This window comes from Corvus cornix, chromosome 3, assembly GCF_000738735.6.
Source record: "Corvus cornix cornix isolate S_Up_H32 chromosome 3, ASM73873v5, whole genome shotgun sequence".
NCBI classification, from domain to species: Eukaryota; Metazoa; Chordata; class Aves; order Passeriformes; family Corvidae; genus Corvus; species Corvus cornix.
Window position 1 is genome coordinate 14237519 of NC_047056.1, and position 13985 is coordinate 14251503.

At 38.3% G+C, this 13985-nt stretch overlaps 1 protein-coding gene across 4 annotated transcripts in view; it reads right to left on the reverse strand.

The window, feature by feature from the left end:
• Window positions 1-13985, reverse strand: part of LCLAT1 (lysocardiolipin acyltransferase 1) — a 113200-nt gene that overhangs the window by 72405 nt on the left and 26810 nt on the right. For 2 of the 4 annotated variants that reach the window (XM_019282448.3, XM_010393505.4), the window contains exons 3-5: window positions 8453-8573; window positions 2393-2561; window positions 53-251 (exon numbers count right to left, since the gene is read on the reverse strand). In XM_019282448.3, the coding sequence (XP_019137993.1) occupies window positions 53-251; window positions 2393-2557 (364 nt within the window). In that variant the 5' untranslated portion in view covers window positions 2558-2561; window positions 8453-8573. Of the gene's footprint in view, window positions 1-52; window positions 252-2392; window positions 2562-7710; window positions 7893-8452; window positions 8574-13985 lie in introns of those variants that run through there. The other 2 variants (XM_019282447.3, XM_010393504.4) reach the window with 2 other exon arrangements.

Below are 13985 nucleotides of genomic sequence, written 5' to 3' on the forward strand. Positions count from 1 at the left end.
GGACATAATTTAAACATACTTTCCTTTCAAATTAAAGGGTTTAGTGACATACCAAATCCCGGAATGCTTTTGAGACTGGATTTGAGACAGATTTTTTCAAGTCTGAGGTAGCTGTATCGCAGCAGGCAGTTCCACAGGAACATCCAGTCCATTCGTGTGCGATGGTTCATGATAATGACACTCTTTTCTCCAGGAACAAATCCATCTCCAGTGACAACCACCTTGGCACCACACACCATTTCCAGCAAGGCCTAGAAATAGTATTGCAGTTTTATGGCTTTACTCCCAGAAGAAAAGCATCACCCCATTAGCAATAAAAATTAATTTGAATTATATAATTTCACTTATTCACTCACATTACAACTGGTAAACAAACTTCTGTTTTCTAATAAAGCAGCCAGCTTTCCTGCAGTAATAGCAGTGTTTAATGGAAGAGGAAACAACAATTAAGCAGCACTTCTTAAAAAGCACTCTATTATCATCACTGCATTAAACTTACCTTTCCCTGGTTTTCCAGGAATACTATCATGTAGGAATATAACTGAGACAGTATGGATTATAACTTGGTAGGTAATCTAAAGAGAGATCAGCTGCACAAATCTATTTCCCCTAAGGTCAGGGTCACTGGCAGCACACTGTCCTACCCAGCCAGCACAGAAAATGAAACCAGCAAAATACCACAGGACCTCTATAGGCCTTAACATAAAAAGGCTTCAAATTACCTCCTTACCCTCTCTTCCCCACTCTTCCTCAAAAGAACTAACACTGGGGATTTAAACAGAGCTCTAGAAAGTAAAACGACTTCTGTTCATATTTCTGCCAACTCTGTGTGTGCCTAGCATAAGCCAAACTAAACTGGAACAGTTAAGACCCACCTCACTGTCCCATCCTGCTGACTCTCCTAGAAAGGAAATAAAATGTGATAGCAGAGTAAGGAAGGGGGAAATTTCTTACATCACAGAGGTCAGGGTCAGAGTTTCCCTGCTGGAGTCCAACTGGTACAACAGCACTTTATTGTTTGGAGACACAAACCAAGAACCTGCTTCTCCTGACTAAGAATGCAGCAAGTGTAAGAATAGAAAACTAAGGCAAACAAGGTCCGAGCCTCAAAATGGTTGGATGGAAAATCTTTTTGAGACTCCTTTCTTGAACATAAATCCCCAAGATTCTTAAAAGACAGAATCCTTTTCACAAAGATATTAAAATTGTTTTGGTTTAGCTCTAGTGTGGGCTAAAAAAGTCAAACTTCTAGACTACAAAAGTTATCACAAACTAGTTGTAATAACCCAGAATTATAAAGCCCAGGCAACTAATCAAAGAAAAGACAGGTATTAGATTTTGGGGAGTTTGATATTATGGAAAAATTTGAAGACAAACAGAGAAAGAGTTATTTTGTGACACTATCAGTACTCAGTTAGATTTCACCATGACAAGAAATAACCATCTATTTCCTTTACTGGTGATTACATCTGCCCTCCTAATTTCACTACATTCAGTAATGATAAAAACAACAAGAATTGTAGAATAAGAAACAGCTGAGGCCCCTTTAAAACACACAAGGCAGAAACAGCAAAAGCAGAAACTATTTGATATACAATAAGGATAAAGCTTCCTTTATGCCACAAGATATATACTTCTGCACACCAATATGGTATTTTGCTTCAGAAAAAGTTAAACAAATCTCTAATGGCCTAGAGGAACAAAGTCCCCTCACTTTTAGAGAACGGAAGAAGAGACATATCTCATTCACACTGCCTTTCCTTTGGAACTATTCAGGGAAGAGCTTTATTATTGATTTCCAGACTCATATAGCTATAAAGTTCATGTATTATAAGTGAGGAATACCTAGTTTCTAGGGGAAACTCTTTTTTTTCATCTGAAAACATTTATCTCTAATTCAACTACAGGGGCTAAATTCTAAAATGATTAAGTAACAGAACAGTGAAGATTGACAACAATGTACCAGACGGGACAATTTTCCTAATAAAAAATACTTGGAGCAGAGTCCAAAGAAAGAGCTTACAAGACAACTCATTTAGGAAGTTTACAGTTTAAAAAACCTCCTTCTGTTTAGTAGTGTTTCACCCACTCTTCTCTGCATCTGACACTGGATGGAGATATCACAAAAAGGCCTTTTCAAGCATAAAATTAACACACAGCATTAGCTGATATATAAATTAAACTGTGAAAGAGGAGGACTGTAAATAGGCACACGGTTTACAACACTGAGCTAAACTCTAAGTCTCCACAGATAATAAGTGTGTTAGGGCCTGTTTAGACAGAAGCATAAATAGCTTTAAAAACCATAAAATAAAACCCAAAGTGTTAGTGAGCAAGCTAAATTGTGGGATTATGGACAATTGCCCAGCCCTTGGCTCAAGCTGCCACTTACCACAGGGAGTGTGAGCCAAGTGGCCACAATGCAGTCGGTGATCCAGCGGTACCAGGCCGGAGAGATAAACATCAAAGGCAGAAAAGGGCCCAGCATGAATATACTTCCAAAGAAACTTCCCAAGAATAGTGCAAGTGCAAAGTACATCCCCTTCCATGACACCATGGCTCTGAAAAACAGAGTTGGCATTACGTTAGAGAGACAAACTGAAAGCAATTACGTAATTCTTCAAGTCTGCAAGCCCGGTTTGAGGTAATTCCTCCTTTTTTCCATGGCTAACAACACAGGACAACAGTAAACACAACCAAAATGTTCTTCTTCCCAAGCAGCAGTAAGAGAAGGACCTTATAAACACAGTGATTTGTAAGGTGAATTGGGATATTAAAGGGGCCATAAAAGTATCAGCTCCATAATAATTTCCTCCCATTACTACAATATGTAGTTCCACTCAAAAACCTTCAGCAAGCTATTTTTATTATCCAAAGGTACAAAAGGGCTATACAACAGAACATCAGCTACATCAAACTTTTTGGCCATTATCTTTGTCTGTGTTGAAATACTAATGTTGCCATTTTCTAAAGACAGGAAACTTTGCTTTTCTATTTCTCCATCACCTTTCTTCTTGCTAAACACACAGCGTGGCAGAAACTCATCTTCCCCATCTAACAACCATCTGCATGTCACCTCCCTCACAAACCACTCAAACCTGACAGGACTGAGCAGTCCTTTCAAACACCAGTTCCCTTCTCATCCCAACAGGGCAGGCAAGCAGTGACTGAAACCTCCCGACCCACCCTGGCTCAGAGCTCATCACTTTTTGAAGTCTGCTGTACTTCAACTGCCCTTATCAGTTATTTTCCAACTTGCTGAACCAAAAAGCTGATAGCTTTTGGGTTTTAAGGCATAGTCTAGACTTGAAATATTTCAGTGTCTATGCTATCAGCTACACTCTCTTATTATAAATTGAAATGTACAGAACACTGAGCTACTTAGTGCATTATGGCAGAACACTCAGCAATCCTCCAAGCATGTGTAATAGCTACAAGCTTTCACAATTTAGCAACTACTACCAGCTATGACGAAGCGAATGTGGAAACATCAATTCTCTAAATTAGGGCCTAAAAATAGACTGTTTTCATCTATTTAGGACTCAGCCAATTGTTTATAAAATCAAAGGTTAAGCAGAAGTCACTTTTTAGTTACTTTACTGAATTCCTTTTTTTGACAGGCTATTTTAGAAAATCTAAGAGCTCAGATAGACAGGACTTCAGGACAAGAAAAACAGGAAGCTGGTGGGTTTAATTTTAAAATGAGCAATGGAAAAGTAATCCATTAAGCCTTGTGTACTGTAACATACATGATTTATCTCAAGCATGTTTTGTACAATGTCCATAGCAATGATGTTTGCTGAGCAAAGTATTTGAGAGTCAAGAAATGAGAGCGCTACGGTTGATAGCAGATTAAATTTGCCTCTGCTACTTCATGTTGACAAGTAACAAGAAAGTAGCTCCACTCTGAGATACTTCTAGGTTTAAACAATTTTCTAGACTGTATGGTATTTGGAAAAAGGCTGAGACAAGAGGCCATGCAAATTTGTTCATATAAGAAGGATATAGGAAGCTGTATTTAACTTGACTTCTACAGCACAGTAAAACCAGCAACACTGAAAACAAATGTTTGCTGATAGCTGTATCAGAAAGATTTTAACACAATGAAATTTGAATTCAAACAAATACATATTACTTATATGCTGGAGTACAGAGCTCTCTCCTTTCTGCCAAAAGCAGGAACTAAATAATCACGTCTGCAGATATGCATGCACTAAGTAGGATCAATTCTGACACATCACGGGAACCTTGAAGAGTAAGGCACTAAAGGAAATGTTCCACCTGACTTTTTCTATTTGTTACTGCAAACCTCTCTGGGGAAAGTCCAAGATAAAGGCAGAAGAGGACAAAAAAAACCCCAAACCAAAAACCCAGAAAAAAACAGGAACCAACAGAAAGGGGAGGGCGGGGGGGGGGGGGGGGGGAAGCATTAGCTGCAGCAAGACCAGAATAAAAAGCCTTCTCTTGACATCAAGATTTGAGACCTACTGCAAAAAGCAGCAGACAGAATTAAAATTCTATGTGCTTGATCTAATCAGGCATTTATTGAGTAACAAATATATCTAAACAACTGGAAACAGCTTTATGACAGGTAAAACCCACTAGCAGACACAGAACACAAGTTTGTTAGGCTTTAGCCTGGTCCTCTGTGAGGCTCTCAGGGCCATCAGTCAGATGCAGTGGCATTTGCCAGACAGACACCCCGGCTCCAAAAGGCTGCCAGACAACAGGGATGGAGGACATGTTCCAGTTCCAAACACCTGACCCAGGTGCACACAGGTACCCCCAGAGCTAACGAGAGGAGACACTGCTCTGTTATCCTTCTAGACTCTTAGAAAAGCAATGTGGGTCACTTATTTAGGGGCTGTCCTTTTCACAGTTTACACTGGTCCTTCCCTCAAATTATTACACACAACCAAAGATTTAAGGAAAAAAACTTTGTTGCATTTTCTGTGAAAGACTGTCTCATAAACACTTTCGTTTCTTTGTTTTAGATGAAAGTATCTGAGCTTTGGAAAAGACCTGAGGAAGTTCTGAATTTCCTCTTCAACAGGCACCCAGCAGTACTTTTACATTCCAGTGTATATATTACAAGTTATAGTGCATTCCAGTGGGTTAAACACTGCGGTGTTTATTTCTAGACACAAAAGATACCATGTGTGTTTTCAATCAATGCCATTTATCACTCTTAAAGCCACATTTTTAGAGTGATAAATACCGCATTTTGCTTATTGCTTCTATATAACACACTCTATATCTTTACACATGCATTTACCTAGGATAACTGATAGACTGTGACTTTGTCTCTGAATTACCTCCACCACAATGAAGGGGAGAAAGGGAGAAAGTTTCAGCAGATCCAGCTGGGAGTGCAGTGCACAAGTTTGTAAGGGTTGAGGATGCAAGGTTGGCACAGCTGTGCCAGGCCAGGCTCTGCACACCCAGTTTATCATTCCACACCCCTACCACCAAAGACAAGAGGGAACTGACTCTATTTTCATCCTTTTGCATTCCTCAGCCCTTAAATACCTACCTTAGAAAAAAACTAAGAGATGTCAGCCATCCCAAATCTAACATCTGCATTCAACAAGTAACAGCTACAAATCAATGCAAAATACATGCCTGTAACCTCAAAACATGATTAAAAACCAGCCAAAGAAGGGAGTACTTAATAAGGACTTGGAAAATGATCTAAAACAAATGTGAAAAATCTCAAAACAAAGGAAATTGGAGCTTACTCATGTCAGAGATTAGACACCCAAGAAATGAATTACAGGATTTGACAGGAAGCCTGAATAGAACCCAAGCATTTTCAAAGTACAGAACTATTCTCTTACTGCTGCTGACAACTACCTCTTTCTAATGCAGCAATCACCCTCAACACTGGATTTAGAATGTAGGATGGCCTTTATGCATCTTAAAGCCACTTTCCACTAGTTGTGTGGGTCAGAGTTGCAGGGAGACAATCAAAAGTATTTTACAATTCAGACTGAAAGCTGCAAACAGTGATAAAGACAGCACCCTCATACTGGGCTTGTAGTTCTTCATCTATTTCATGGCAGAACTCCAAGTTATTGGGGTACTGTACTTCACATGTTCTTGTTGCCATAGCAGAAGGAAAACATGCTCTGTCTCCAGGTAACTGGAAACAATAATTCTTTAAATACAATTTTTGCTTTCTATTTCAGTTAATTTGAAAAATTCTTGGCCACAAGGGTAGAAAATACTTTCCCAAACAGTTTTTGTAAACGTCATTTTTATTAGAATATTTACTTGAAATTATTTTGATATTCTATGCAAACAAAACGTTTGCATAGTAACATAAAGCAAAGGTACCTTCTTGTGATCGGATTTTGGCTTTTGTTTAACATCTAAATGCTTTTATTGAAGGTACAGCTGAAATGACAGACAAACCACAGCTTAATGTGATGATGATGATTTCAAAAGGTTTTAAGCAGCCTGTTCTCTACAAAAAACCTTTTCTTCACAACTGCTTCAGTGGTTTGTAAGTGGGCAAAGGATGCAAAATAAGTTTATCTGATAAGAAACAAAGAACTTCTAAACTTAGAGATCTAGAAGTTTCAGAATTGTCAAGACTCACCACATGATTCACCTTTCCTTAACAGCTCCTAGCTAATTCGAAGTTCTTGTACAAACAGGTTAATTCATCTTCCAGGTTCAATGTAATTTAGCCTCAGCATAGCATTGAGCAACACTACCTGACAAACAGAGCCAGCTGCCTGATAACTAGAGAAATTTTCAAGCACTTAGTACTATGAAGTGAGGAAATCAGGTTTTATTACACCATTGAAAAAATAAATTCTCTTCAGTGCCAATAAAACAACAGTGTATGATCACTGGTCAGCACGTTTCCATTCAATCAGCACGGGCAATAAAACTATTCATTACTCTTAAAAAACTGAATGGGGAATACTAGGAAGTGGATTTAATGCTTCTTCCAGAAGAAAAGGTAAACATCTTCAACTAAAGTCCAGCAGAAACTCACACAGACAGCCAGTGATGCCTCTTCTCTAAGAGTTCTGCAAAGAAAGCCAGCACTTAACTACGAACTGACTTAACTTCTGCATTTCCTCCAAGCAGGGCAAGTGAAACAGGTGAGCTGGAAATTCCAGCTCCAAGATTCAATTTTGCATTCGGAAACATAATTTCCAAATCAGAAGATGCAATTTTCAAAACAATTTTTAAAACCTTTGATCCGGGTGATGTAAATAGAAGTTCCAGGAGGTGGGCAAGAGGGGAACAAAATTTGCCAACTACTTAGTAGTCCATTAAACAAACCAGCAAAAGAATGATCCAAACTTACACTTGTTTACTGTTTTTTTAGGTTACTAAACAAAATCATCTAGACCAGAGAGTAGGTAGATGGACAACCCTTCCCAGCTTTAGTGATGCAAATAATGAGACATCTGAGCACAGTGCCCACTCGACAAAACATCAGCCAAGCAAACAAAGTTTGAGTGGAAATGACACATCCTAGCAGAACGTTTCAAGTCCAACAAAATCACCAGGCTTTTTCTATTTGAGCATTTTATGGTTTTCTTCCATAACAGCATTTCAAAGGAAATTTTTATCAATTCCTGCACCCAGAGCAAGAAACTAGTTTCTGTGCAGCAGCATATTTAAAAAGAAACTTGCTCGCAGCAAGTTTGCGTAGACTGACTCAGTCGTATTTCCAGATCTACAACTCACCCCGCCTCTTTGATCACATAACTTCTCACTCGTGCCTCAGTTAAAAGAACTGCAGAAATAGAAGAGGTTCTAGGGGAAGCAATGGCAGGAGGAAGCTGAATTATTAATTGCAGAGATATCCACTCTAATCAGAAGTCCACGCAACACAGGCAAGAAGCTCCATCAGTCTCCACAGAAGTCCTTATGAGCTACATTTTATGTCTGATCCTTCTCTCGGGCACTTGAGTATTTTAAGGAACATACAAATATGGCACAGATCACTATCACTGAAAAAATATGTGAAGAAACAGGCAGTTGACCACCAAAACTACTTCCTTTTTTTTCAATTCTTGCATTTAAAAACCTTGAGAGATACATGCATCATAAAACAATATAGCATAGGGCAATAAAGGTAATTATCATAACAAGCCACACCCCTGACAGTATAGCAGATATTAGCTTACACATGCACTAAAGTACAATACTTAATGAGCAATTTCCGTAAATATTACAAATAAAATATGATTATTGCTGCATCTTACGATTTATTATCTCTTTTATTTGCCAAGACTTAATCTGACTATTATAATTCAATAAAAAAATTAATAGAATATTGAATTTGCTCTTCCAAGTAGTTGTGTCTTTCCAAATGCAAAAATCCTGGCTGAGATTCTTTGCAGTACAGCCTTTAGACACTGTAAGCAGATAATTCGGTCAGGGTACAGACATCAAATCAGTCTGATGCTTTTTCACCCTCCTTTACCTGTTCTCTTTCCACTGTTGCTCCAGACAACCATTAGACCAATAACGCTTGAATGAGAGCTTGAGCTAAGGTATTTGAAATCATTTGTAAGAGGGTATCATGCAATAGCTACAGCTGCTTCCTGGAAAAAAAAAAAAAAAAAAAAAAAAAGAAACAATGATTTATGGAAAAGTAGCTTGCTTTTATTCCTTACTATAATCAGAAAATCTAGATGAATTGACAAATTTGCTGCAGGAAGAACTGCACAAGAGCTTTTACTCCCAAAAGCTACCTCATTTTTTTTTGTTATGCATATTGCACAGACACAAATAATTTTGAATTACTTCTTCATGGCTTTCCATGCATAGAGTTGTGCTCTGCATTATCCATCAAGCTGCTGGGGCCCCACAAGCCTGTATTAAACAACAACCAATATAAATAGAGTGCTCTGGCTGACAAGTCATCAAGAATAGGTTTGGCAGATGAAAAACAGCTGCTGTATTCCTCCCATCTCATCTTTAAATAAAAGAAACAAACAAAAAACCAACATAACCTTGCAACAAACATGGAGCAGTGTCAGTTTTAGGGGTTTATTAAGCACTTCATATAAAACCTGCAGGTCAGCTTGAGGCCCAGTCTACTTTTCAGAAAAGTTACTTGTGGTCAACAGCTGGCAAATCTGAGTCCTCTGGTTTTCAAAGTCTACAGCAGACCAAAAAGCTGACCAACACTGATGGATAACAAATCCAAGTAAAAATCATGAAAAACAGATAAAATATTCCACTTTGTAACTGGAGATGTTACAAACAAACCAATAAATCAATTTCTTATTCCCCTGCATAAGAGCACCCCAACACTTTAGTTCAGAGCTATTCTTGGTGGGAAGAGGTGACATTTATAATTTCAGAAGTGTCTATTTCACAATAAAATCCTCAGTGGGGGAACAGAAATAAAGGACTTCATGCTGAAGAACAGTTACTCAAATAGAAAACTGGTAGTTTTCAGAGGAGTATCTTTAAATCTCTGCCACTGGCACTGAACTAAAAATCTCTTTTAGAGAAGGAGACATCCATGGAACTTCTAATGGCTTTTTTGCCCTCATCAAGACAGAATTTTCTCATCAGGTTAACAACTCAGAAGAAATACAGGAAAGGCATACAAATAAAACTCATATAGCCTAGGAAAACCAGTGACTATCACCAGGACAGTAACAGCATGATAGCTTATGCTAACTCATATTATTCAGGGAGTGCAATTATGAAAATAAAGAGGGGGGGGATGTAAAAGCAGACTTTCAGAGGCCTTAAGCAAGGTAGCCAACTTGGAGAAAGTTTCAGTGAGAGCTCTGTATTTGTGACTATCCTTTACAAAAACTTCTCTCAGTTTTAAAATGGAACATATTAACCCAAATAATTCTTCCTTTTCCAGCCATAATGTATGCTGCAAATGAATGTGATTCTGGATGGATATTACTGCAGTGTGATTTGTTTTTCTTACCCAGTGCAGCTTTGTTCTTTTTTAGTATCTTTTATACTGTGACAGTCATCACCTACAGAGCAGCAACAATTGCTGAACTACTTTATTCTCTTCCTCAGGAGCACACAATATGCTGTACAAGTTCAGTGGGCCCCATGCTAAAAATCCCAACAGCAAACTTACTGAAATCAGTGAGTTTCCACCTAAAATCAGTTGCAAGATCAAATTATGGATTTTATCTACTCATAATTGTTAAATGGCTGAAAAGAAAGACTAGACATTTGTCTTCATTTGCCCACCATGTAAGTCATTCTGGCTCAACAGTACTTAGACAAGAGACGCAGAACAGCACCTACAGACAAATTTATGTCACTATTTTTAAAAATAATAATAATAAAGATAAATTGCTATTATCAATGGAATGTAACTCTGCCAAGCCTCTGAGTCTGTGCAACTGCCTCAGGCTTTAAAAAATGTATTTCCAAGACAAATATCAAAGAAAAAAACAGTTTGCAAATAATGTTAAAAATGTTCTAGCCATTTAATTGGAAAATTCCATTTGAGAACTTGAAATTTTGCAGGGCTGCCTTTGTGTCAGGAGTACACAGCACTCTGAAGCATACTTACACATCAGCAAGTATCACAAGTTTATAACAACTTTAAAAGTCACATAAATTGTAGTTTTCTAGTGAGCTGTGCTTACAGGCTGGCTGCTTTCCAAGGTAAGCATAGAACAAACAATAGATGGGTTACCTGGCAGGCTCCGAAGCAAAAGAAGAAAAATGCAGCAGTTCTGCAGAAAATTTATAAACGTTTCATTCCCCCTAGAAGCAGCAGAAAGAGCTCATATGCATTTGCTCCATTTCTGAATATGAAATCCTGTTTTCAATCCATTATGTAGATCAATATCCAAAGCAAAGTCCAAACCCACACTGTTGCCAAGCTACCGTCCCACTATTAACTAATAATAATATTTCTGCTTCAGGACCCTACAGTCAGAGATGAAGATCTGCTGTGCTTTTCAGTCTTCCAGACAGCAGCCTTCACATCTCGTTTGCACAGCTCACCAGTAGGATCAGTCAACAGCCTATCTGGATATTTCTAAGATTACATTCCAAACCACTGCTAAGAAGGGTAGCTTTAACCCCATCTTCAGCTCTGTAATTCCCTCTTTCCATCAGCTACAATGGGAAGCTTTTCTCTCCTGACAGAACTCCGAATGGATGTCCCCAGGGCTTCGGGTGGATTGAAGTCTTCAAAACCATTTCTAGCAGAGCATTTCAGGGTGTAAAGCATCGGTATAGTGCTGTGGATGGGGGCAGGCTGTGCCTGGGAAGACGCACAACTGAGTTGGTCCATCTGTACTTGCGCTAACGAAGCTCTGTGGCTCAGCAGGGATTCTCACGGCAGCAGCCTGATGCAGACATGTTGCCTCTGCTTCCAGGGCTACTGAATCTGATTCTATACGACATTGTTCTTCAGACTTAAATGCTCTCAAAGCCAGAAAATGTCTCATCAGTATAGTACAATAAAGCAACTCGTTCCTTGTTAAAGCTGAATGGCTTTGGTCCCTCAAACACCTACAAAGATGTGAGCGACCGTTTGATTCTTACTTGTAAATTTTTTGGCATTTAGATGCAAAGGATCCAGTGCTATTGACAAATGAGTAACAAAATGTTTTGCATGAACATTTATCAATTTTAGCCTAAAACAAATTACCAGCATAAGAAGCTAAATAAAGTAATTCAATGCTGAAACAACCGGGGAAGTTTATCTGCCAGCGCTTATACAATAATTTACTAAGCTGCCAAAAGACAAACGGGGGAAAAAGCAACATCTAAGACTAAGATTTTTAGCTTTTTAGCCTTTTATTATGTAAAATAGTAGCTCATTTGAAACACAAACTCAGTTTCTAATAAAGTTTGCCAGAACAGAAAGGAGCTTATAAAAATAATTAGAAGTGGTTTACTAGGTGCTGCATTTCCCACCACAAAGACCAAGTCAATGTACAATATGTGAGCTTCAAGTCAGCTGCAAACACATTTGGCAGTTGCAGATTCTTTAGGCAGACATGCTGTGGCAGACACAGAGATGCTACGCAATCCAAGAACAAAGTATCCACGAAATAATTATAGAACAGCAACTGACCTAGTCAGGGAAATAACCGATTACAGCTACTCAGGGACTACCAGATTTTACACATGTGAGCAATGCTCTGGCTTAACAAGAGCTATTAGGAAAAAGGGGGGAGAAGAAGGAAAGCCTTCAAGAGCTACAGATTAAGAGCCTCCCAACAACATCTGGGGCATCATTACAGATCAAGTGACCTCCCTTCCAGTCTCTGACTCAGTACCACTGATGTTGCTACAAAAGTGCCTTAAAAGCTGAAAAGCAATAGGGGAAAGAAACAAAAAGAACAACTTTTAAAACACCACAGAAGCAAAAAAAAAAAAAAAAAAAAAAAAAAAAAAATTGTTTAGATCATTCAGAAAACTACACTGCTCATACCTAGAGAATGAGAGGCCAAAAGATAAATAATACCCTGACCTACACCAAACCTAACATGTGGAAGATAAAGGAAACAGGTGACAAGTTAGAAATAGTCTAGAGAAGGTAGAAATAGTCTAGAGAAGGTTATTTATTGGTATGCCCTCTCTCCCTTAAAATAAATAACAATAAAACAGGAATCCAAGAGGAAATGCAATGAGTCAATCTTTGCACTAGATAAATCTTATCTGAAAAAGGAAGATACTGTCCAAATCTGACTGTGCAGGTCATGATACCAGAAATATCTAAATCAAGAATCTTCTCACAGCATTTTTTATAGTCATTTTATATAGTTTAACATCAGCCATATCTAGACTTTTCTTTAGGGCCAGAAAGATTTAATGATCCACCAATTCATTATAAGGATATTTTTTCCCTTTTTTTTTTTTTTTTCCCATTTTCTCTTCTGCTACAAGAATCTCTTCCAAGAAGACCTAGTATTGTCTCAGTTATTTTCAAGTGGAAACACACCCTGGGGTGTGCTTCCCCTTTTATCAAGGGCCCTGACCTTTCAGGAAGAAGATTATACAAAACCACAGAATTCCTGGAAAGAATTTGCTCTTTCTGATTAGCACAGTAATATCACAGAAAAGGAAGCAAGAACTCACCTTCAAGGTATGAAACATGCTCATTAGTAAGTAACTGGACAACTGACTAAGGATACATGAGAGAAAGCACACACATCTTTCTAGTTGCATTTGTAGATGGATTCTCAAATGTAATCATAGCTCTTGAAATGCTTTAAATGAGTTCACTGCAATGGGCATTGAGGAAGTGATATTTTTATTGAGGAAATTATAAATTATGCCCTTGTCAAAAATAGTTGCTTATGACATTCCATTTCCCTCTCTTCCTCATCAGGTTGAGGCTTCTCTCCCTATGTCACCTGAAAGTAAACACGATGCTGAAACTCTCAGTGCGGTTTCAAATAATCAAAGGACAGTACGCTTTTACTTACTGGGACACTTTGCATTCAAACACTACAGCCTCAAGAAAATTATTCCACCTCAGGTATGACTACAAGGCATGCTCAAGTTAAGAAAAAACATCACAAACACAGGTACAAAGTTAACACAGAAATGCCAGCATTAAAAATAAGAGCATTGACTATGAAATACTCTTACGTTCCAGAGTTAAGTGACATTTTTCATCAGAGCAAGGAAGAGACAACTATATTCTCCCACACTGAGATGTTCAGGTGCCAGCAAGACCATCAAAAGCAGCTTGATAAACAAGTGCAAGAGTAGTGACAGCAAATGATGCAACACAGAGATCAAAGACCTGAAATTACATGCTATTGCTTGGAGCCTATTAACGCCATTCATTTATGCTAACATAAGTAAATACAGAGGAACTACTTAGAGAAACTATAGTTACATTATCTTCATCAAATAAGGGACAGGAAAATTGTTCCAACCCGTTACTAAAATGTTATGAATTAATTAACTGGTAGCTGGGTCAACTTGCTGTCTTTCCCAGAGGCATAAACCCAAGACAATACGCAGGGATGCCACTTTCCAAGATCATGGGC